At 40.9% G+C, this 25170-nt stretch overlaps 2 protein-coding genes across 5 annotated transcripts; both read right to left on the reverse strand.

Annotated features, from left to right (window-relative positions):
• Positions 1 to 5083: 5083 nt before the first annotated feature.
• Positions 5084 to 6034, reverse strand: LOC308571784 (olfactory receptor 14A16-like; the record flags this gene model as incomplete). Its single annotated transcript, XM_081167410.1, has 1 exon — positions 5084 to 6034. The coding sequence occupies one exon, from the start codon at positions 6032 to 6034 to the stop codon at positions 5084 to 5086; it is 951 nt and encodes a 316-aa protein (XP_081023536.1).
• Positions 6035 to 8166: 2132 nt separating this feature from the next.
• LOC308570475 (olfactory receptor 14I1-like) lies at positions 8167 to 24853 on the reverse strand. 4 transcript variants are annotated; one of them, XM_081165340.1, is made up of 5 exons: positions 24770 to 24853; positions 21235 to 21526; positions 18762 to 18989; positions 17386 to 17512; positions 8167 to 10784 (listed from the first exon to the last, which is right to left on the reverse strand). In XM_081165340.1, exons 2-5 carry the CDS (start codon positions 21394 to 21396, stop codon positions 9832 to 9834), a joined length of 1470 nt encoding a protein of 489 aa, XP_081021466.1. In that variant the 5' UTR covers positions 21397 to 21526; positions 24770 to 24853; the 3' UTR covers positions 8167 to 9831. The 4 variants fall into 4 exon arrangements, with proteins under 4 accessions (XP_081021466.1, XP_081021467.1, XP_081021465.1 ...); XM_081165341.1 differs by having other exon boundaries at positions 21235 to 21521; positions 24770 to 24815; XM_081165339.1 differs by lacking the exon at positions 24770 to 24853 and adding an exon at positions 24271 to 24391.
• Between the last annotated feature and the right edge of the window lie 317 nt (positions 24854 to 25170).

Raw genomic sequence — 25170 nt, forward strand, 5'->3', positions numbered from 1 at the left:
GAAAAATCCATACTAGGGTAATAATAATAATAATAATAATAATAATAATAATAATAATAATAATTTATTTATACCCCACCCATCTGACTGGGTCTCCCCAGCCACTCCGGGTGGCTTCGAGCAAAATATTAAAATACAATGGTCTGTTAAACATTAAAAGCTTCCCTAAACAGGGCTGCCTTCAGATGTCTTCTAAAAGTCAGATGTTTATTTCTTTGACATCTGATGGGAGGGTGTTCCACAGGGCGGGCACCACTACCGAGAAGGCCCTCTGCTTGGTTAATAATAATAATAATAATAATAATAATAATAATAATAATAATTTATACCCCACCCTCCCCGGCCAAGACTTGGCTCAGAGCAGCTAACACTGAGTAAAATACAGTAAAAACATTTTTTTAAAAAAACTTTAATTAAAATATAAGTTAGAATATAGTTTTAAATGCAGCTTAAAATGCAGCCTCATTTTAGTGGTAGCCTATAGATCACTGTCATAAGAGGAGAAAAAAAATCAACTATTCACCGGGGCCAAACTATCCATGCTGCTCCTACATGGGCCAGCAAAAAGAGCGAGGGAAAATTTATATAAAAATCCCATATAAGGGGTTCCATCAAAAATAAATAAATGAGGAGAGGGGTTAGACTGAATTCAGCTCAAAGGCCAGGCGGAACAGCTCCGTCTTGCAGGCCCTGCGGAAAGATGTCAAATCCTGCAAGGCCCTGATCTCCTGCGGTAGGGTGTTCCACCAGGCTGGGGACAGAGCTGAAAAGGCCCTAGCCCTGGTTGAGGCCAATTTAACCTCCTTGGGGCTCAGGACTACCAAAGTGTTGTTATTTATGGACCTTAAGGTCCTCTGCAGGGCATACCAGGAGAGGCGGTCCCATAGCTACAAGGGTCCTAGGTTTCCTGTAACTTTGCTTCTCGCAGTGAGGGAACCACCAGGGTAATACCTTTCTCAACCTGTGGTAATCAGCCTTTCTCAACCTGTGGGTCCCCAGATGTTGTTGAACTACAACTCCCATCACCCCTAGCTAGCAAGGCCAGAGCTCAGGGATGATGGGAGTTGTAGTCCAACAACATCTGGGGACCCACAGGTTGAGAACCACTGCCTTAGATGAACCAAAATTTCACAAAATAATTGCACTCAAGTTTCACTGTAATCAACAGTCCTGTTTAACCTTGTGATTTCAATAGACGTAAATGACTGGTTCTTGCTGTATCAGAACTCTCGCCTATAGTCAATTGGCAAATATCGCACCATGGAGAGCTGGACAGAAATAGCTCAGGATGCCTAAGAAAGAAAAACATGCTTAGCAGAAGTATGTATTGCTATCCATTACTATCCCCACAATATTTACACAATACATGAGGCCATGCTGAGGCATGAAAGGAAATTGCATGGTAGATGTCACATGGAGCATGATGTCTGCTTGGTTGTAGTTTGCAAACCCCACAAATAACATGCCTTCTGAGAACAGGCACTCACTAAGGGAAAAAGAGTAAAAATACAATGTCGGCTTAGTGCACTTAGGTCAGAAGAAGATCAAAGTGCATGACAGGGGATCACTAAGGGATTAGATTCACACAATACATTGATGTATAGAGTGGATCTGGATTGATTAGAAGTGAAGGAGGTTTGCGGGGGATCAGAAATAGACATGTACAGAAATGCAAAAGTAAAATTAAATACTGAGGCAAAGGAAACCATAGAGAAAGAAAGAGAGAGGTTTGATAACAGTTTTAAATTCTGTCTTTCCCTAAAATATTTTCCAGCTGGATGCTGGAAATTCTCCCTGAATCTTAACTTGCCATATAACATGATATTTATTACTTTTTCCATCCATCCACTCCTTCAATCATCCTTTCATCTACCATTCATCATTCAGGGCAGCAAACAGAATGTCCATATTTACTTCATGTACTTACATTAAATTCCTATTTCTTTGACGTTTGAAGGAAGCAACCTGTCGTTCTGCAAGCATAAGCTGTGTGCCTTGCTAGGTACAAGCAGAACTAGTAGTGCTAAGGAGTGTGAGCAAAGGGATAAGAAATGTAAGAATAGTTCCTAGGGATTAACTACCTGAAGGTTCTGTGCAACTCTGCAGCAAAGCCCTAGAGACAAAACAGTGTCACTCTTACATGCACTCCTTTGAAGCATTTTTCATCATACAGTACAAGGCCCTTATTCTTGCATTGTGCTGAAGGAGCAGAACCACTGTATAACGGTGCTCCCAGCTCCACTAGATGGTCCAGAAGGATGTTATGATTAATGGTGTCAAAGGCTGCTGAGAGAGACATGCAGAATTAGGAAACAGCTTTCGCCTTTGTCCCTAGGCTGCCAGAGATTATCAACCAGTGTGACCAAGGCAGTTTCAGTCCACTGATGAGGCCTGAATCCCGATTGGAATGGATCCAAATGGTCTGCATCCTCCAGACATGCCTGGAGTTGTTCAGCAACCACCTGCTCAAACACCTTGCCCAAGAATGGAAGATATGAGACTGGGCGATAGTTGGCCATATTGGCCAGGTCCAAAGATGTTTTTTAAAGAAGTGGTTTAATGACCGCCTCTTTCAGTGGGTCTGGGAAGTCTCCCTCACAGAGGAGAGGCAAGCATTCCCTACCCCATGGAGCCTATCACCCAGCCCTTCCTGGCTCGCTTTTAAGAGGCAGGATGGGCAAGGATCAAGGAGACAGGTGGTCGGCTTCACTCATCCAAGCAGCCTGTCCACATTCTTGGAGGCAACAGATTGGAATTGATCCCATGCAACTTGACTAGACAAAACTCTAGGACTCTTCCGCCCTGGCCCTGTTCCCATGGTGGGGTGTACCTCTTTCCAAATCTAAGTGACTTTATTTGCAAAAATCATTGCAAAATCATTGCAGGAGATCTTGGGGTCCTTACCAGGCCCCGGTGGCAAAGATGGTTGTGAACCTCCTGAAAGAGTCTCCTGCTGCTGTTTTCTGCAGATACAATAGAGGCGGTGAAGAAGATCCTCTTCGCCGTTGCTATCGCCACTTGGTAGGCTTAACGTTGAGCTCTAACCTGTGTCCGGTCAGATTCAGAATGAGTTTTCTGCCACCGGCGCTCTAGCCGTCTCAGCAATTGTTTCATTGCCCTCAGCTCTGGGGAAAACCATGGAGCTGTCTGGGCTCCATGTAATCAGAGAGGGCGCTTCAGAGCCAGACAGTCGATAGCCCTGGTTAACTCCACATTCCAGTGGGCCACCAGGGAATCAGCTGAAAGGCTATTAACATGGGATAAAACATCTCCTACCACTCTCTGGAAAGCATTTGGATCCATTAAGTGGCAGAGGCAGACCATCTGAATCGGGCCCACCTCCCTGCAGAGGGGAAGGGTCATTGAGAAGTCCAGGTGCACCAGGAAGTGATCCAACCATGACACTTCTTTTGTTTTGCTTTTATTTAGTGTCAGATCACCCACATCCATAGAGGTGAACACCAGGTCTAAGGCATGTCTGTGACTGAGTTGGGCCAAACATATCCAGGGACAGCCCCTTGGAGGCCATGCTTTCCACGTAGTCCCAAGGTACCCCTTGTAAGGTCATGTTGGCATGGATGTTGAAATCCCCTAGGACAACCAAACTAGGTGTCTCCAGGAGAACATCCGCCACAACCTGAAGCAGCTTGGGCAAGGAATCCTTGGTGCAGTGGGGAGTTGGTACACCAAAAGGAATCCTGTACTGCCCCTATTGCCCAACTTCCAGAACATGCACTCAGAAAACTGGGTCTTCCCAATAGGATGCCTGGTGCAAACTAATGACTTCCTAAAAATCACAGCAACCCCACCACCACCCCGTCCATATGATCTGGGTTTCTGTGTGTAATAGAAACTTGGTTGACAAGCAGTGGCAAGAACAGGCCCATCTGCTTCATTCAACCAAGTCTCTGTTACACATGCCAGGTCAAGTCCTCCATCCCCAATCAAGTCATTGATTCTGGTATCTTTCCGGTCAAGCCCAGACCTGGAGGCAGGGATAATCTTCAAACAATGACTAAACCCGCCTCCTCGGTAATGACATGGTCTGGTCTTAGCATAGCTCCTCCTCCTAACCATGATCACTGAGATCGGGTGTCCCAGTGCATCCCCCCGTGGAACCTGCCCCAGCCATTCTGTTGGCTGGGGCCCACTCCCAGGCAGCCCTGACCCTCTCCCCTTAAAAGCAAAACACGAACTATACAGAAGAAGAAGAAGAAGAAGAAGAAGAAGAAGAAGAAGAAGAAGAAGAAGAAGAAGAAGAAATAGAAACTAATAATAAGAAAAACAATTTACAATTACATTAAAACTAAACCTATTCCCAGTCCCATCCAAATGTCCATCCCACCCCCCAACAAAGAAAAACACACACACAAAAACCCCATAATTTAAAATGCCACAGATAAAAATAAATTTAAAGGAGGAGCCCTCTCTGCTGAGCTACAGTCCTCTACAGCAGCTACAGTCCTTGTGAAGCCCATCCTTTTGTTGTTGTTGTTATTGTTGTTGATAATGATGATGTCACCATAAATTTGTTCTCCTGTGAACTTTCTGAAAACAATTTGAAAACTATATAACTAGGTAGAGCAACAAGGATACCTACCCCAGGGGCAGCATAGACTCAAAGGTTATGTATTATATTTCCATTTTTTTAAATAATATTGATTTTCCCCCCCACACACAAAAAAACAGAAAACAATAAAAAGTGGCTTTTGCATGAAAGTGTTGTCCCAGGAACAAATGCTCGTCCAATATGGAAATATTTCTTCCACTTTAAGTGATTAAGGGGGGGAACTACACTGAAGCAGAGTTAGGGTTGTGTTCAGTTCAGTTTTATTTGGAGTAACACATTAAAATCAATCACCCCAATTTATGTTTATTACTTTTAAGGTGTCACTTCTAAGTAGGACTTACCGTGCATACAACACAAACATTTTACATTCCCAGTGATATTAATAATAACTCACAATTTGAATTTGATATATTATGCAATGCTAAAATGCAATACAGTGAAAATAAAGCGGGAAATGATATAAGTTTTATGTTAAATTATTCCATAATGTAACACAAGTAAGCAGCAGGGTTATCAGTGAAAAGGAAGCATGGTGTTCTTGCTTGAAATCTTCCAGTAAAACAGCTTCCCCAGGGCAGCTTTGACATCCTTATTCCTCATGCTGTAGATTACTGGGTTCATCATTGGAGGAACCACAGAATATATCACAGCAAGCATCTGGTCCAGCTTGTATGATGAGATGGAGGCTGGCATGAGATAAGTAAAAAGAATGGTGCCAACTAAGAGAGAGAGAACAATGAGGTGGGGAATGCAAGTGGAGAAGGCTTTTTGCCTGTTTGCCATGGACTGCATGCTCAACACTGTGCTGAAGATCTGCACATAGGTCAAGACGATGAACACAAAGCAGCCAATACCTAATGCGCAACTGAAGAGCAGTGTCCAAATTTCATTGAGGTATGAATCAGCACATGAGATCTTCATTAGGTGTGGGATTTCACAAAAGAACTGATTGATAATGTTGGAACAGAAGGGCAGTGAAAAAATTGTGCCAGTATGCACAGCAGCATTAAGCAAACCTGCCATCCACGATCCGCCTGCCAGCTGGATGCATCTTCCCCACTTCATCACAGACGCATAATGCAGTGGGTGGCAGATGGCCACATATCGGTCATAGGCCATGACCGTGAGGAGGAACACATCCGATGACAGGAAAAAAACAAAGGAAAGCATTTGTGTCACGCATTCAGAATATGAAATCAGTGTTGAGTTCATGAGCGCATTGGCCATTGATTTGGGAATAATGACAGAGGTGGAGCCAAGTTCTCCTATCGATAAATTGACAAGGAAGAAATACATTGGGGTCTGAAGGTTGGTGTTGAGGGCTACTAGAATTATGAGAATCAGATTTCCTGTAAGTATAACCAGATACATTGCTAAGAAGATTGCAAACTGTAAAAGTTGAAACTCTCGTTGGTTAGAAAATCCCAGAAGCAGGAAATCATTGATTATTGTTATATTAGACATTACCGTACTTCTCCCTCATGCTCAAGAGGTACAGTAGCACAGATTACCAGTCATCAGAAGCCAGGAATTGAAACCTATAGAATGGGGGGGGGGGAAATACCATTAATCTTCATAGATATTAACTTATATTGTCTGAACATTCAATACAGCATTTCTTTAAAGTGTGTTCTCACTACAAAATAGCAACATCAGAATAGTCAGGTATACTCCTAAGATCACAAAGTGCAAAATTTGCCATTCTTGGTCCCTCAAAATTTCCAGTAGTAGAAAATTGTTAATGTTCATTCTAAAGTCTTATTTTTTCATTAATGTTAGAATTATATTTACTGCCATGTATGATATTTTTTATTACTTTATTGTTAAATGAATGATATCACAATTTCAGTTTTCCCAATGTAGCTTTTTACTGGATCCAAACACATTTTGAGTCAACAGAAAGGCACTTCCACTAATAAGTCCCCAACCACCTGCAGCCTACTTGAGTCTCTTCAAATTGCATTTCTAAGGGTCCTTCAGTACAGAGAGTGTGGTGTTAGCAGTGTGGAAAAAGGCATAGGAAAGCCCTATTGCACAGACACAGATCTCCTCACACTTCCCTGGTTTCAGACTTTAGTCTTTGAAACAATATTCAGACATTAGGTTGATAGAATGCCTGTTGTGTTTTGGTGCTCAGAAAATACCCTGAAGCTAAACTGGTTTCGCTATGAACACTACCTGGAAGGCAGAGTGTCACTGAACCATATGTTGGCCACCCTGAGATCTTGTCAAAGGCAAAAGGTTCATAAATAAATAAAATAGCAAAGGCATGGGACCCATGTTGTGAGGAGCCCCTTCCACAAAGTGGCTTCTCAAGGGTCACAGAAAAGGAGAATGGAAGGAGTTGAAACATTTCTTCTGGAAACCTATTCATTTTATTTCTCGAGGATCCAAGTCAATACGATTCTTGTGAGTTTACTTTACCATATTGTCCTAAGCTGCAAGTGATTCCTCAAACTCCTGACTCACTAGCTATTATCTCTGTTCCCATTCTTGCCTCATCAGTCTAACATGCAATTTATCAGCTTCGGAAAGAAATAGCATAAATCCCATATTGTGTACAGGGTTTAAAAGAACAGTAGAAGAAGTTGTTCGGAGAGGGGGAGTATATCTGGTGAGGGACACATCATGCTCCTTTCTGGAGTAGTTTCTCCACCTTTGGTCCCCACCATGCACTCAGCTCTCACCTGTGGCTCCTAGAAGCTGTCTCCTCACATTTCATGCCAGTATGAGAGATCCCTCGCAGTCTCTTCTCTGTTGGATTCACAGCTCCTTTTGCTTCACAGGTGCATGTTAGAAGAAAAGGTTATTCAAAGAAGCACTGAGAGAGGCAGATGAATGTGATAGTGGAAGTATATTCGTTGCTAAAGATTAGCTCCCTCTTTCTCTTAATAGCATGGCACTAAAAGCCCACAGCCACTGCCAAAAAAACAGAAGCAAAAGACCAAAGTTTACAATCTAAGGCTCTTTCTCATCATGAATTGCTGATACTGTCTACTTTTCTCATACTGTCTTTCTCATGCTGCATGCACAGTGAGACCCAGGCAAGGATTCCACTTCTGTTTCTTATCATACCCATATGGAATGGGGGCAGGGGAACTGCAGTGTTTAAGTAATTAAGGGAATTAATTCAACAGTGACATTGTTGCAGAGGCTGATGCAATGGCAGCTCCTAAGAATCCTTGCTAGGCATTGGGGAAATCCCTTCACCATTAGGGAAGCATTGATAGGCAAAACACCACCGTTAGTACACAGGATCCCTCAAATTGTGGATAGCCATATAATTGCAGCATGCATACACTACATGTCCAGCATATGGAAGAGTCCTACTTAAAAGCAGTTCCCACCCATCCTATATATCTCCCCAAGGAGGTTGACACTTCATGCAAGCTTATGCCACAATAAATTTCTGAATGTTAAAAGTGCCAAGAGGTTTTTTGTGGGTATGTGGGCAGACGAGATGCTCCTTGACCATGAAAATTATACACCATTATACCGGTGCGGGACTTGATATTAATGGAAAAGATTCACTCACAAGTTTGAAAACCAAAGAAATAACACAAATCAGAAAAGTTTTTAAAAACATGTTTCTGCTTTATTTTCTATTCGACTTCAAAAGAACATGGCTATAGCCCACCAGTCATGAAAACATTTTGGAAGGTATTTGTATTTGAAAGAGAAATATTCATATCTGAAAAGCACTGGGACTGTTCTCAGTGGAAGGCTCTTTTTTCCCTTTCTTGTGTTTATTATGTAAATGATAGATGAACCTCTTTAAAAAGACAATGAAAAACTCACACTAACTCTGTTTTGGTTCAACTTTAGGCACTGCACGTGTCTACCAATGTTCTTTCTTCAGCAGAGCACTGTGATCTTTTTTTAAGCTATGGGGGCACATCATGACCTCACACAGGTGCACTACAATCCTGTTACAGATGCAGCCAAAGGCAGCTCTGAAACCCCCCCCCCCCGACAAATCCAGCCAACTAGCCATATGTCATGTCATGCTATGTCATTCCCCACCATTGTCTAAGACCCAGAATAAAATGGAGGTTCCTCACATCCCTGGCTGGTGAGCAGAGTTCAGTTTCATAGGCCACAAATTGTGAGCAGAGCAGGTCTGATATAAGAAAGTCATGCAGCCAGATTTCTAGCACACCAGAAGACAGAAGAGGATATAGCTGGTTTAAAAACTATATTTTGATTATATAAAGGTATTACATTGTACTCTATATAGCATAAACTACACCAATAAAGATAAAAAGAGGTGCACTACAATCCTGTTGCAGATACAGCCAAAGGCAGCTCTGAAACCCCCAAGCAAGCAATGTTAGAGAATAGAAATATAAATCTGAAAGCAGAACACCAGTTGGGGAAAAAATCTGTTTCAATGGCACAGTCTTTTTCAATTCTGTCAAACAGGAGACTGTCCCCTCTGGGGCACCATAGCTTTGCATCTAGCTCAATACTTCATTTTGCTACAAGACTCTGTCTGGCATACTGCCCTGAATGGCAACCAACTTGTGTCCAGCCTGATGTTTTCTTTATTCACAAGAGACTGTTTTGTGTGCCGCCCCTATACTAATATTAGCTATGTGAAAAATAGTCTCCTGATTAGTGTCATTTGCATTAGTCCGAAGGTTTAAAATCCCCAGTTCATCCATGCAGACTATCTTTCTTCACCTCCTTCCCAGATGGCTTCAAGTGTTCCTGTTTGTTTGTTTTTGCTTGCTTGCTTACTTGCTTGCTTGCAGTATGGACATTTTCAGGATAAACCTATTGACTGTCTGCCCAGACACTTACTATAGTAGGTGGTATTTGATGGAAGAAATGTGCCTTGTACGGATGTCTCAGACAGAAATTCATCATCTACATCTGTAGCAAGGAATTGGGAAACTGGCTAACCTGTAGAATTCTTGCCTGGAGATTCTCTACAAATTGTGATTGTGGCAGGGAAGCAGAGTGCCTTAAACAGATGTGTTCAGGCAAAAATTCACCATGGCTACATGAAGCATGTGACTGAGGAAGCTGCTGGACCTGTTGAATGCCTCCTCCCCCATCCCAAAAGCCAGGGCAAAGTATGGATGCATGGAACCAAGTTTGCAAGCAAGCATAATAGACAACCCTTGACAAAGTATTCCCTGCTTAAATGGTGTGAACATTAAGGTACTTTAAATTTCCATTTCCTTGATATTTTAAGCAGGGGTAGAAATGGCAAACACCTCAAATCACATGTGGCAGTGGTGGTGGTGGTTTTTAAACTATGAAACTGATTTATTGTTTGGAAGTTTCTGGTAAAACAGCTTCCGCAGGGCAGTTTTGACATCCTTATTCCTCATGCTGTAAATTAATGGGTTCATCATTGGAGGAAACACTGAGTATATCACAACAAGCACTTCATCCAGATTATATGAAGGCCTGGAGGTTGGCATGACATAGGCAAAGAGACTTGTACTAAGTAAGAGAGAGACAACAGTGAGGTGGGGAATGCAGGTAGAGAACGCTTTCTGTCTACTTGCTTTCGAGGACATTCTCAGCACTGCAGTAAAGATCTGAACATAGGATGTGACAATGAGCACAAAGCAGCCAAGACCTAAGGCTGAACTAAAGAGAAGGGGCCACATTTCATTCAAGTATGAATTAGCACATGAGATCTTCATCAGGTGTGGGATTTCACAGAAGAACTGAGTGATGATGTTGGAGCAGAAGGGCAGTGAAAAAATGGTACCTGTGTGCAAAGCAGCATTAAGGAAGGCTGCTGCCCATGCCCCACCAGCCAGCTGAACACACCTTCCCCACTTCATCACAGAGGTATAGTGCAGTGGGTGACAGATGGCCACATACCGGTCATAGGCCATGACAGCGAGGAGGAAAATATCTGATGACATGAAGAGGACGAAGAAAAGCATTTGTGCAGCACATTCAGAATAAGAAATACGTGTTGTGTTCATCAGGGCATTAGCTATTGATCTGGGAATGGTGACGGTTGTGGATCCAAGGTCAACAATAGATAAGTTGACAAGAAAGAAATACATTGGGGTCTGAAGGTGGGTAGTTCTAGCTACCAGAATGATGATGAGGAAGTTTCCAATGAGAATTGCCATGTACATTGCTGTGAATACTGCAAGGTGTAAGATCTGGAGTTCCCTTTGCTCTGAAAATCCCAGAAGCAGGAAATCTCTTACGATGGTTACATTAGACATGTCTTTGCAATCTGTTGGGGGAATAAGAGAGACTATTATAAAAAATTTACTATTGCAAGAAAATGTTTCCATCCAATACTTAAAAGAACAGGCTTGTTGGAGCAGAACAAAGGCATATCTAGCAATGACCAACCCAATACCTATTGGAAGTCCACATGCAGGTCACAAGCACAATACCATTGTACCACTCATGTTCTTCAGCAACTGGTATTCAGAGACACATATGTTCCATCATTTCTCTGATGAAAATAGTGGCATCCTATTTAATAATAGTAATAATATTTATACTACGCCCATCTGACTGGGTTGCCCCAGCCACTCTGGACTGCTTCCCTCATATATAAAAACATATATAAAAATATAATAGAACAGTAAAAAAATTTTTAAAACTTCCCTATACAGGGCTTCCTTCAGATGTCTTCTAAAGGTTGTATAGTTCCTTATCTCCTTGATTGGTGGTCGCATAACTCCAAGCCCTCCAACATTTCTCCAATAAAAATAGGGACGTCTTAAGGGAAATTGGGACATTCCAGGATCAAATCAGAAACTGGGACAGCTTCTGTAAATCCAGTACTGTCCCTGGAAAATAGGGACACTTGGAAGGTCTGGAGACATATTCCAACTTAATGATATTTTTAGGGACAACTGTAACGTAGAGAGTGCAGCATGCTGACCGTTTGTGTAAAATAAAAATAAAAATCCCTACACTTAACATCACAGCTACATAACAAACAGTTTGACCCTCAATTTTCACATATCCCTTCCTTCTGAAATCTCCACTTTGTGTAGAGCAGCCTGAAAACCCTTACCACATCTACTCAGAAGTATGTCAATAGGGCTTATTCCCTGGTAAATTGCTCCATTAATCCCTCAAATGAGTATTTTCCTTAAAACTAGGAATGATTTGCTTTATATTCAGAAGCAGTATAGATCTGACTGCCAGAATGAAACAAGAAGGAATAGCCATGCCTTTCATAGTGTCTGTGTGCATTTCTCATCTGCATCAAGCTTGTTTGGGGCAGAGGAGAGACACTATGCTGAGCTGCAGGCATCACTGCTCTGACCCACCATCACTGTTCATATGCACCCACTCTCTGTCTCTCTTTCCAACTACCTACCTCTTATCTTAAGGATGATATATCTATATTTTCTATTAAACACTGGTTCTATCTAATAAGTTGTTAAATCAATGAGATCAATGACAGGCTGCATATCAACATTAGTTGGACTCCACATGGGATATATTCTACTAAGGTTTATTCAAAGCAGACTCACTGAACTTAATTCACCTAATTTAGTCATCCCACTCATTTCAACAGGCCAGGACTTAGAGCAGGACTAATTTAGGCTTGCCATATTTCCAGAGGTAAAAATCCGAACACCTGATAGCCCATCCGCTGCCGCCAAAGCCAGTGTCACCCACAGCAGAGCCAAAGCCCGGATTGCCTGCACCAGAGCCCCAGCTGGAACCATAGCTGCCTGAGCACAAAAAAAACCCAAATCCCATACATTTTAAAGTGTAAGATTACCCCGGATGGGCATGTAAGACACCATAGCCAGGATCCAACTAAGGTTATACAGTAAGCAAAGGTAGCCTTAGTGACCCATGAGAAAAATCCACATTACGGCAATAACTAAGATGAACGAAAATTTCACAAAATAGTTGCATTCAAGTCTCACTGTAACCACAGTCCCATTTAGCTGTGACTGTTTTAAATCTTGTGATTTCAATAGATTTAAATGACTGGTTTCTGCTGGATCAGAAATCTCACCAATAGTCGTTTGGCAAATATCGCACCATGGAGAGCTGGACAGAAACAGCTTAGGATGCCTAAGAAAGGAAAACATGCTTAGCAGAAGTATGTCTTGCTAACCATTACTATCCCCACAATATTTACACAATACATGAGGCCATGCTGAGGCATGAAAGGAAATTGCATGGTAGATGTCACATGGAGCATGCTGTCTCCTTGGTTGTAGTTTGCAAACCCCACAAATAACATGCCTTCTGAGAACAGGCACTCACTAAGGGAAAAAGAGTAAAAATGCAATGTCGGCTTAGTGCACTTAGGTCAGAAGAAGATCAAAGTGCATGATGGGGGGATAACAAAGGGATTAGATCCACACCCTACCTTTTTGTATAGTGTGGATCTGGTTTGATTTAGAAGTGAGGGAGTTTCTTTTGGGGAGGGGGAATCAGAAACAGACGCAAACAGAAATACAAAAATTAAATTAAATACTGGGGCAAAGGAAACCAGAGAATGAGGAGGGAGGGGGGGAGAGGGAGAGGGGGGGGGAGAGAGAGATTTGATAAGTTTAAAATGTTTTTCCTTACAAATATTTTCCAGCTGGATGCTGAAAATTCTCCCCTGAATCTTAAATTGCCATATAACATGATATTTATCACTTTTTCCACCCACCCACTCCTTCAATTATCCTTTCATCTACCATTCATCATTCAGGGAAGCAACCAGAATGTCCATATTTACTTCATGTACTTACATTTAGCTTCCTGTTTCTTTGAGGTTTGAAGGAAGCTACCTGTCATTCTTCAAGCATAAGCTGTGTGCCCTGCTGGGTACAAGCAGAACTAGAAGTGCTAAGGGGATGTGAGCAAGGGGATATAAAGTGTAAGAATGGTTCCTAGGGATTAATCAACTGAAAGTTCTGTGCATCTCTGCAGCAAAGCCCCAGAGACAAAACAGCGTCACTCTTACATGCCCCTTTCAAAGTATTTTTTATCATACATGGTTCTTTTTTTAAAAAAAAAGAATCATTTATGATTTTCAGGTTTATACATTTCAATAATTTTACAATCATTTTAACATTTCATTTTTTATTTTTATATGAATATTTATTGAATGTTATAACAAATAATGATACAAATCTCATTCATCATGTTATATACAATAATTCTCCCTCCCCTCCTCTGGGCTTCCCTCAACTCCCCCTCTGCTGAGTTATTTAATTTTATTTATTGTATTCTGCTTTTCCTGCACAAAAATAAAATCCCTTATCATTTCTCTAAAATATCTGTTACTCAAATGAAATTGTGAACCTTTATTCAAATCCTGCCAGTGAATCTAGTCCATTCTGTTGTTTCTGCAAATAAACTGTGAGTGGTTCCCAGAGTTTTTGGAAGTCTTTTTGTCTTTCTCTCGTAATTTGTCTGTTAGTTTGGCCAATTCTGCATAGTTCATCAGTTTTTCTTGCCATTGTTCCTTTGATGGTATTTCTTCCATCTTCCTATATTGTGCAATCAAGATTCTTGCCACTGTTGTAGCATACATAAATAATGTCCATTTTTCTTTTGGTAGCTCTTGATTTGAGATACCTAACAAAAAGGCGTCTGGATGTTTAACAAAATTCATTAACATTTCAAAACTTGACTTCATTCCCCCTCTTTCTGCAGTTCCTTAATTTTTAAAAAATATCTTCTGCATATCCATATTAACTTAATTTGTTCATTTATTCATCTGCTACAAATATTTACTCTTATGAAGCTCTAGGTTATTACAATAATCCTGCCAATGTTCTTATCTGTTTACAATTTTTCTGTAAATATTCAATAAACCATTTCCATTCTTTTATAAAATAATTTATTTCTTATTTTTCTGGTAAGTTTCACTATTTCTGCATATTCCAGAAGTTTTTGTATCCATTCTTCCTTTGCTGGGACTTCTACCTCTTTCCATTTTTCGGCAAGTAAAATTATTGCCGCTGTAGTAGCATACATGAATCAGTTTCCATACAGTTTGGTTTGTTCTGTTCATAAGGAAACTTCTGGTTTTTGTACAAACATTATTTTAAACATCCTTTTCAATTCATTATATATCATTTCCTAGTAAGCTTTAACCTTACTATAAGACCACCACATATGATAAAAAGAACCTTCTTTCTTTTTACATTTCCAACACTTATTTGATTTAGATTTATTTATTTTTGCCAATTTACTCAGTGTTAGATACAATCGATATATCATTTTCTTATAATTTTCTCTTAGACCGTAACATGCTGTAAATTTTATATCCATTTTCCACAATTGTTCCCATGCTTCCATGTCTGTATTATGACCAACATCTATTGCCCAATGTATCATTGAGGATTTTACGTGCTCATCCTTCGTCTCCCATTCCAGTAATATTTTATACATTTTAGACAGCACTTTTACATTACAGTACATTCCAACAGGTCTCTCTCAGTTGTGATATTTGTTCCCCAAACCCTCGTATCCTTCTTAAATATTTCATTCAAATAATGATACTGTATCCATGTTGTTATTTTTTCTGATAATTCCGTAAATTCTTTTAAATTATTCTCTCCTCCCTCTTGTTTTAATAAATTTCTATAAGTTGTCCCCCTTCTATAATATTATTTTGCTTTACCACTATACAGTGAGGGAAAAAAGTATTTGATCCCCTGCTAACTTTGCCCTTTTGCACTCTGACGAAAAAATGACCAGTCCATAATTTTAATGGTAGGTTTATTGTAGCTGTGAGAGACAGAATAACAACAGGAAAACCCCCCAGAAACCCAGAATTGTCCGACACTCATTGCACTCATTTAAGTTGCAACCAAAGAGACCCACATATCCAAAATACCAACATGCTTAAAGTGATTGATAATTTAAATGTGCAGGTAAATTTCCCAGCAAACAAAGCCACAACAAAGCTGACAACAGAAATTTTATTTTATTCCGAAAGACAGCAGATAAATTATTTAAATAAATAAATAGCAATGAATCCTATATTACAAATGCATTTTAGAGTTGAACCATCTAGCTCAACTCTTTTGCTGGCCAAAGATAACAATGGTCTATTGAACAGTTTCCCTGCAAAAAAAGGTATGAAATTTTATTATCGACATTTTTGCATTATGATGTTTTTTAAAACCAGAAATAAGCATACATATACAGCTTTTAAAAATGAGCATGCCATTGAAACAATTTTCTAAAAACCTTTCCTCAGTGACATTGTCATGATAGAAATACATCAAATTATAGGGTTGTCAAACCCATTTACCTGGATATAAGCATCATTGTGCTCCCTTGAATTTATATTTGAGTAGACAATCATAGGACTGCACACTAAATAATAAGTTTTCAACTCAGGCATTGTTTTCAGTTTTCTGCAGTTGCTACCTCTGTCACAATTAAAATATCATTTATAAATGCAGCATCATTCTGCTCCACTATTGGGGCTTAAAACAATAAACAGCAGGACTTCTGCTTAGACCATTATAGACATGCTTACTTATTTCTTACTAACATTTGATCCTTGCTATTCAGCTTGGGCCTCAGAATAATTATATAGCATTTTGGAAAGAAAATACAACCCAGTAATCCTGCACTGGAAGCCAGGATAGAAAAGATCTCCACAGATACCATATATTTTCCCTTGGTGCTCAGGTAGGTTGGCACAAAGGTCACCCAAACACTGCAAAATAACAGCATACTAAAAGTGATGAATTTGGCTTCGTTAAATGTGTTGGGCAACTTCCTTGCAAAGAAAGCCACAACAAAGGTTACTAGTGCCATTAATCCCAAGTAGCCCAGAACACAATAAAACATAGTCACAGACCCTTCATTGCATTCCACTACAATTTCTTCAAATAGAGAGTGCATGTCCAAATATGTAGACGGAGGAGCTGTGACTAACCACAGCATACAAATCCCCGCTTGAAAAATGGAACAAGAAAGAACAACTGAGTTCGCCAGTTTTTTCCCTAGCCATTTCCTCGTTCTGCCTCCTGGCTTACTAGCCATGAATGCGAGAACCACAGTGATGGTTTTGGCCAACACAGAAGAAACTGCCACAGAAAAAATGAAACCAAAAGCTGTTTGCCGTAGGAGGCAGGTCAGTGTCTGAGGTTGGCCTATGAACAGTAAGGAGCAGAGAAAACAGAGCAGGAGAGAAATGAGCAGAGAGTAGGTGAGATTCCTATTGTTGGCTTTGACAATAGGGGTGTTCTGGAACCTAATGAAGATTCCAAGCACCACTGTCGTGATCAGAGACAAAAACAGTGCCAAGAAAGCTAAAGTAATCCCCAAAGGTTCATCATAAGACAGAAAGTTTAGAATCTTAGGAAGGCATTGAGTCCTGTCCCTCTTTGGATACAGATGTTCTGGACATGCGACACAGTCATTCATATCTGCAAGAAGGGGGGAAATCATTTTTCACTCTTTTAAACATACTGGATGGTAATCAGAGTTGCATGGGCAGAGTTCCTCTGCTGCATATTTTTTATGTATAATGCAATGTATAGACCTACATTTGGTACTTACATAAAAGGGACATATTTCAGTAGCGCTAGTCCTCTCTGGCTGAAAAATTACTTTCACTGTCAAGTGCCCTCTTAGTCCAATTACGTTCTGAAGTGATGTCAATGAAGCAGAATTTTTAAGTATTTCATAGTACAAATATACCAAAATTTGTAATGTCAAATCAAGGCAAAATAATCACAAAAAGGGATTCATAGAAGAAATATCTCCCTTGCATGAGAGAATAGTGGCAGCAGAGATTAAGAGGAACCTTTTCAAGTATGTTTTCTCTTGGTCTTTCCCAAGCCCCACTCCACTTTCTCATATGTATAATCAACCATTTTGTCTCCTACCACTCTGGTCTGAAATCTTCCCTTCTGGACATGGAGCACAATCATAGCAGCAAAACGGCTTGTCCTCCTTCCTTTTTCTGCTGTAGCCTGGATAGCAGTTGTCATTACACACAGCAAGTGGCAGGGCCTAGCCATATAAAATGAAAGTAATATGACTCAGTTTTCTTCTAACTGGCTCTATTCATCTTTGAGTAACAGGATGCTGACTTCAAATGGCTGCATAACCAAAGAAGAGAATTTTGTAGGCAGAAAGCAGTGACGTGGTTCATAAATATGAATAGGGGGAAATTAGATTCAATACGCATTTAAAACCAAATTTATCAACTTTGCACTTTCTGAAAGAATATGTGAACAGATACACAGCTATTCTTCGAAATTTGCACTTAGCACTGCCCTCCAGGAAGAACGTAGGTAATTATTTTTGCTGTGTGCATACTCTTTACTCCCAAAGCTGGTTTGGAAAACAGTGTACACATGTTAGCTACAATCCATATTTATCATGTCATTTCTTACAAAATACTGCATTTTGATATGTTTTCCTCCAAACCAGCTTCTAGCTAAATTAAGAAGATTGACCTAGCTGTGCCTTAAGGTGGCAACATGTGCACAGCCTATCATAATTGGGTGTAAGATAAAGAAAACAAAAGGAAAATTCACTGCAGGGTTGGTAACACATCCTAGAATCAGAAGAGAGATTAGGGGCAGGGGACGCATGCTGTGGAGGCACAAATTCCCCAACCACAATACTCCCAACCATTTAGAAACATCTAAGAATAGTCATAAACCCCCACAGCTGACAATTTCAAGCTTGCTGAAAACCAGCAAATGCCTGGGTGAACTGGACTGTTGGTTGGTTGGTTGGTTGGTTGGTTGGTTGGTTGGTTGAAGCCCAGCCAGATGGGTGGGGTATAAGTAATAAATTGTTGTTGTTGTTGTTTCAATTCTTCCTGGATGCCACTAAATGAGGGAGACAGATACAACACACCAGGAAGGATATTCTGCAAATGGGAAACCACTAGCAAGAAAGCTCTTTCACGGGTCAACACCCAGCGGTTGAACCACCAATAGAGCTTCCCCTGCTAATCATAGGGTCGAAGATGGTCTGAATGGTTTGATGAGGAGCTCATTGAAGGATTCACTGACTAGATCACCTCTGCTTCTGTCACACCCAGTGTTACTTGTGTGTGTTTGTGTGAGGTGGTTTGGAAGGTGGGAAGGGAAATGATGAGAGAAGCACACCACAGTGCTTTCAGGACCAGGTAGCTTGACAGGCCCCAACAAAGAAGAAGAAGGGAGAAACTGAAGGGGAGAAACTGGGGTTGGAGGGGCTCTCCTCAGTATGCCTTTTGATTCTATTACATGCAACCAGATCCCACCTGATTAAAATTCTTGTGCCATGTGATGATGCTTTCATTAATGGTGAACTCGGTGCCTGGTGAAGCGTGTGGATCCATCCTTCCCAATTTCACTCTTATGAAGGATTTGTTTGGGAAAGTAATCCAGTTGGTAATATCAAATCCAGCAGCTAGTTCATTTTTCTCATTAAAATAAATGGTGTCCCCAGCACTGTTGTTGAATGAGATGCTCCTCAGAAAAGGGTAAAGCTGGATTGAAAGAGGCAAATCTCAGAAAACGAGACTAATAATAAATAAATAATAGTCTCCTGTGTGCAAGATGAGGTTAATTCTAGTAAAGGTAAAGGGATCCCTGACCGCTAAGTCCAGTCGCGAACGACTCTGGGGTTGCGGCGCTCATCTCGTTCTATAGGCCAAGGGAGCCGGCGTTTGTCCACAGATAGCTTCTGGTCATGCGGCCAGCATGACTAAGCCACTTCTGGTGAACCAGAGTAGCGCACGGAAACACAGTTTACCTTCCCACCAGAACGGTACCTATTTATCTACTTGCACTTTGACATGCTTTCGAACTGCTAGTGGGCAGGAGCTGGGACCGAGCAACGGGAGCTCACCCCGTTGCGGGGATTCGAACTGCCAACCTTCTAATCGGCAAGCCCTAGGCTCTGTGGTTTAGACCACAGTGTCACCCGCGTCCCCTAGGTTAATTCTAGTCTACCTTAAAAGGTGAGATGATCAAATGAAGGTCATAAACATTACAAAGGTTTAAGAAAGAAGCAATGTCCTCCCTAGGCAAACCCTCAGACCTTTGAGCTTTATAACATTCACCGGCTCATGATAATGCAAGCTGTTACCTGCCAAGGTTGCTGGTGGAGAGGCTCCAGACTGTCTCTATCCCCTGTCACTGTCCTATGATTCTCTATGGCCGAGTACCTGGCATGTAGAGCTTGTGCTATGGCATGGACAGCATTGTAGATACTGTAGCTTTGGGCAGTCATACTCATTTCAAAAAATATCCCAGGAAGGCTCTCCAGTTTCTCCTCCCCAGTACATATGTCAATGAGCTCCTTACCCAGTTTGGTACCTGGCCACAAACAGCCAAATGCCTGTTCCCAGAAGACCCTAATGAAGCCATCTCCTTTCGGCCAATGAAAATTTAGAACTTGAAGGAAATTTTGGAAGCCAAACACTTCATTGGAGTTCAATGTAAATGACAAAGCTCCATGGAAAAAGTCGATATCCAAATTCCTGTAATATATATGTGATGAGAATTCCCACTGGGCTGTCATAACCCATACCTTACCCATTACTGCTTCTGTCAAGTCTTCTGTTTGTGCCAGGTATAGAAACCATTTCAGCATTAATATGGTAAAAGTATCAGCATTTAAGACAAATACATTGACTTTGGTGTTGGTTAGGAAAAGGGCCATGCTCTCTCTAGGTCTCGACAAATAAAAAATTTCTATCATGTTATCCGTGGAGGTGATGAATGGAAGTCTATCAATGAAGGCAGAACACATGCCATTCTGTGAAAGCAGTGGCAGTAGGTTCTGCACAAATCTGTCTCCTTTGTCATCATCCAATGCAATGATCCCAATCCATTTCCACTGGAAATGCAGAAATAGATGGACAATTCCATTGTATTGCTGGGCTTCATTGGGAATCATCTGATAGACAAAAGGGAACTCGGTTTTATCATTCATCAATGGAGCAAAAAAGCAGTAGGTGACCTAAGAAAATGAAGAACATTATAAATCAAATGGGATAATAATAATTAATAATAATTTTTATTTATACCCCTCCCTCCCTGGCCAAAACCGGGCTCAGTTACATTCCCCAGAATGTATCCCTCCTAAAACAGCCCAGTTAGGACACAAATGTGTTCATTGACTGTGGAATGCTGATTGTTGGGGAAGGGGCATAGAAATTGAATGGAATGCCTGGAGTTTAAGCAGCTGTTTCTCTCTCTCTCTCTCTCTCTCTCTCTCTCTCTCTGTGTGTGTGTGTGTGTGTGTGAGAGAGAGAGAGAGAGAGAGAGAGAGAGAGAGAGAGAGAGATGCAGTGCTCGTTTTACATTTTAAAGCACTAAATCATAGAAACCCTACTTAGCTGAAGGAACCTAAAGCCTTTAATTGTTTAAACCCTTCTCCGGAGCACAATGGGGAACTTTTTTCCACACAGAATATCATAGGACCAACTCCTCCTGTACTTTTAAAAGGTTAGCAAATATTATTCATTTTCAGGGGGCATTTTCTATAAAGTGTTAGAACTGATCCATATACTGAAATTGAGGAGTTTCTGCATGCTGTATAGATGTCCTTTTTAAATATGTATTTTTCTTGGAAAACAAACAAGGCTTGTATATTTTTTGCCATTCAAATTTCTATCTGTGTCTCTCTACCCAAAAACAATAATTTGCACATGGAAATGATAACATATGTGCTAATTTTGTGACACAGTTACTCTTCCCGCCATGACACTAACAAGTGTATCCTACCTGTGGAATCTTGTAGATGTTTAAGAAGTTGGCTATATGGAGAGAGGTTTCAGAATCAAGTCCCCCAATAACAGCTATCAAATTCTTCTCAGTGTCACAGCTGTAGTTAGGTATGGTCTTTTTCAAATTAAAGAGAACATTCAAGGTGTTCTGATAAGCCATTTTTGCATTGAAGTAGCTGTCATAAATATGGAATCCCAGGCTGACATTTGGTAAAACTTTGGGGTCATCATTTACCTCCTTCACGGCAAATAGGAAAGCCAAGACGTGTTGATAGTTTTTTGGCACTGCTCTAACATAAGCAAGAGGAGGAGGAGAAGAAGAATTTATATGAAGCATTAAATACCTATTATGAACTTCCCAAACAATTTGCAAGTCTTTATGATGACTTTTTGAAAACCAGTTTCATGGTATGACACTGTATAGCATCATCACAGTTAAGATATTTATGTAGCAGAGCTACCTGGAGCTATCCCCACACCTATCATCTGTCACATTCACACATCACTAGCATTATTTTTTTTTAAGTTAAAACACACAGGAACCATATACAATTCTGGATGTATATGGGTTGTTGTTCGTTTGAATACCTTTCTGTGTCCATTCGCATATATGCACTCGTTTTCATAACTCGCACACATTAAAACTTTGCACACACGCCATCCACATAATACTTTCAAAAATACACAACTGACCAACTGTTCGACAGTGTTCTTTTACCCTTTATTGCTGCATCCTCAGTTACGCTAGCCCTTTTGAGTTGACCAGGTTCTTTGTCAACATTTAGAAAATTAGAAGGTTAATAAATATCCCACATCAGCAACAAACTAATGACTAGGAACATGTGATGCCATTCAAATGAAGCAAGAGCTCCTGTGGTCAACAGTACAGAGGTTTCAAAAGACAGCAGTTGTGGATGCTTTCATCTTTTGTTTTAATTTGGTTCGACTTTGACCAGAAGCTATATACTGTAAAACAAACCACAATTCTCTGCCATCCTGTATTTTCTTTGATGTAATTTTAATACCTCATACATTCTCCACAACTGCAGCATGGTCAAGAGCTGGCTTTGACCTGAAACCAGTATATAGAGATCACAAGGACAAACTTGTTACTACATTGCCTAATTTTATGCCGTAGAAATAAAAGTATTTCCTTACAGGATTTGATCAATAAGCTTTGTCCTTGGGTGCTCCATGAAGAAAATGGGTTCAAACAATAAGAAGAACTGAGAAGTAATCTCTCCAATGATGAAATCGCCTCCCTGATTATACTCATGTGGAACATAGAGAGGTTCTCTCGTGCTGCACATAATATGTGCCTTGCATTCAATTTGAAGCAACAGCAACAATAAGAGCAAAGAAAAACCATCCATTTCCATTTTGAAGGCAAATCCTATTGCCATGAAACAGAAGCCCCTGTTTCCATCTTCTTTGTGATCCAGCACCCTCCCTTCAGAGAACATTCATTGTTTAGATACATCGACCCTGCCCTGCATTCTCCTCAAGGGAGAATTTCCTAGACTGGACCATTGTAGCTCTGCCTACTCCTACTTCTCCACTGCACTGAATAGTACTATGGTCTTTTATGTAAGCTTTGAATCACTTGTTTACTAATTGTGCAAAAAGCCCCTGGAAATCCACATTGCTCACAGTGATTTGAAATAATTACAGGGTACACAATCACTCTACAATTCTATTATTTCTTCCTCCCCACAGGACTACTCATTGTGGCACCATGTGCAAGAGAGTCAGAAACAACCTGTTTGCCTGATCTGACCATGACTCTTTGCTGCTCCTTAGTGGAAGAGGGTATAGTTATCATATGCAGGCTCAATGATATAGATTAATGCAACACTAAGGGGAGGAAATAGAATCTAGGCAACAGTAGAGTAGAAGCAAGGAAGTAGTAGTAAGTGGAAATGTTTTGTATTGAAATGCTAATGCCCTGGACTCCTATGACATATTCAATGTAGCGTGATATGGCTGCAGTCACATGAAGTATTCTGTATAGGCATGCTTTACTATAAGTATTCGGTTTTTGTAGGGGTATAACTCAATAGTTATATAACTCTGCAGCTGAATTCTGCTGAACCATGTGATGATGCATAGTAGTCAATGCACTAAGGCTGCAAACCTGGAAGTAAGCATTATTGAACTTAATAGGATTTACTTCTGAGTAAATGCATAAAAGCACGTACTGCCATACCACCAAATCTTCATCTGCTCCTGCCATCACTTTAGGCCAGATGTGGAGATCTTTGCCCCTCCAGATGTTGCTGAATTGTAACTCACATCATACCTGGCCATTGGTCATGTTTGTTGGGCCTGATGGAAGTTTACCAGCAACATCTGGAGGGCCAAAGGTACCCCACACCTGCTTTAGGCACTTAAACTGGAACAAATTTTAAAACATTTTCCCTGCGTACTTTGGGGTCAAAAGCATATTGGCATAATTAACAGGCTTTTTTTTAAAAAAAAAAAGACACCATGGACTGGTCTTTCGTGCAAGACAGTGGGAAAGAGTGCTTAGTATGGAGTTTCAAGGCTCCATCCAAGACAGAAAGTATGAAAGGAGACAACAGAGTTGAGAAAGTGGATCCTCAATGTTGAAACTACTATGATAAAGTATTGGTACATTTGCTCAAATCCTGATTTGTGGGTTTCCCACAAGCATCTGGTTGGCCTCTGTGAGAACACGATGCTAGACTAGGTGGCCCATTGGCCTGATCCAGCAGCCTCTTATGTTCTTACTAAAATTCTTCTATCGCATCTTCTATTAGGGGCCATCCAGAAGCACTTTTCCTAAACAGAAGCTGTATAACAGTTAGTGTGCCTACTTACTAGCTCCCCTTCTTTCCTTGCCTGAAGCTTCTGTGCCCATGCTCTGCTGCCCAGACCTGGCACATTGATGAGGCAGGGTGAGGAGCCTGCCTTGGGTGGCAGAAGTACAAGAGGCAGCACCCACCTTGCCTCTTCTGCCTTCCCTGTGCTGGAAGTGTCAGCAAGATCTCGCCTCAATCTTATGAGATCTCACCTGCTTTGCAGGTGCCACCACCACTGCCAAGCAAACAACACAGGTAAGAGAGACACAGTGCCATCAGCAGAGGGGTGGCAGCACATTCCTGTGCCAAAACAGGATGTGACACCCCCTGCTGCTTCCCGTTTCAATAAGACACTGGTGGCCGCACACTGTTTACTGCCCAGCATAATAACAGAGAGTAGGTCTAGTTACAGATGGGTAGCCGTGTTGGTCTGCCATAGTCAAAATAAAAAAATTCCTTCCTGTAGCACCTTAAAGACCAACTAAGTTAGTTCTTGGTATAAGCTTTCGTGTGCATGCACACTTCTTCAGATACACAGTGTATCTGTGTATCTGAAGAAGTGTGCATGCACACGAAAGCTTATACCAAGAACTAACTTAGTTGGTCTTTAAGGTGCTACAGGAAGGAATTTTTTTAGAAAGTAGGTCTGTCCTCAAGCTCCAGCATTTGCTCAGCTCTATGAGAAAAAAGTTGGGTTCACACACATCTTACCTTTGCCTTCCGCACTGTTTGGGATGGAACGGGAGACATCACTGCTGCCTTCTTCAATGATAAAGTGGTCAAGGTACTGCAGATTCCTGCCTTAAGAGAGGCTGGGAATTGTGACCTCACAATGAGTCTCCCTCCCCAGCCAAGTTGACCACAGAGTTGTTGACTCAAAACATTGCTTAGCAACTTGGTGAGTAGGGGCTGGAATCACTTTACTTCTACGTGGAAGAAGTTGGCCCACCAGTGCCCCAGCTTTTCGGCTTTGCAAAGCTTGCCTAGCCTCCACTTTCCCAACATTATCCCCCCCACTGAAGGGGCAATATTTTTTATTCCACTTCCCTAGAATCTGTTTTTTAAAAAGCTAGTTTTTAATCAAAGGCTTTATTTCCATGTTACCTAAGACC

This window comes from Podarcis bocagei (assembly GCF_964188305.1).
Source record: "Podarcis bocagei genome assembly, chromosome: 13".
Lineage (NCBI taxonomy): Eukaryota > Metazoa > Chordata > Lepidosauria > Squamata > Lacertidae > Podarcis > Podarcis bocagei.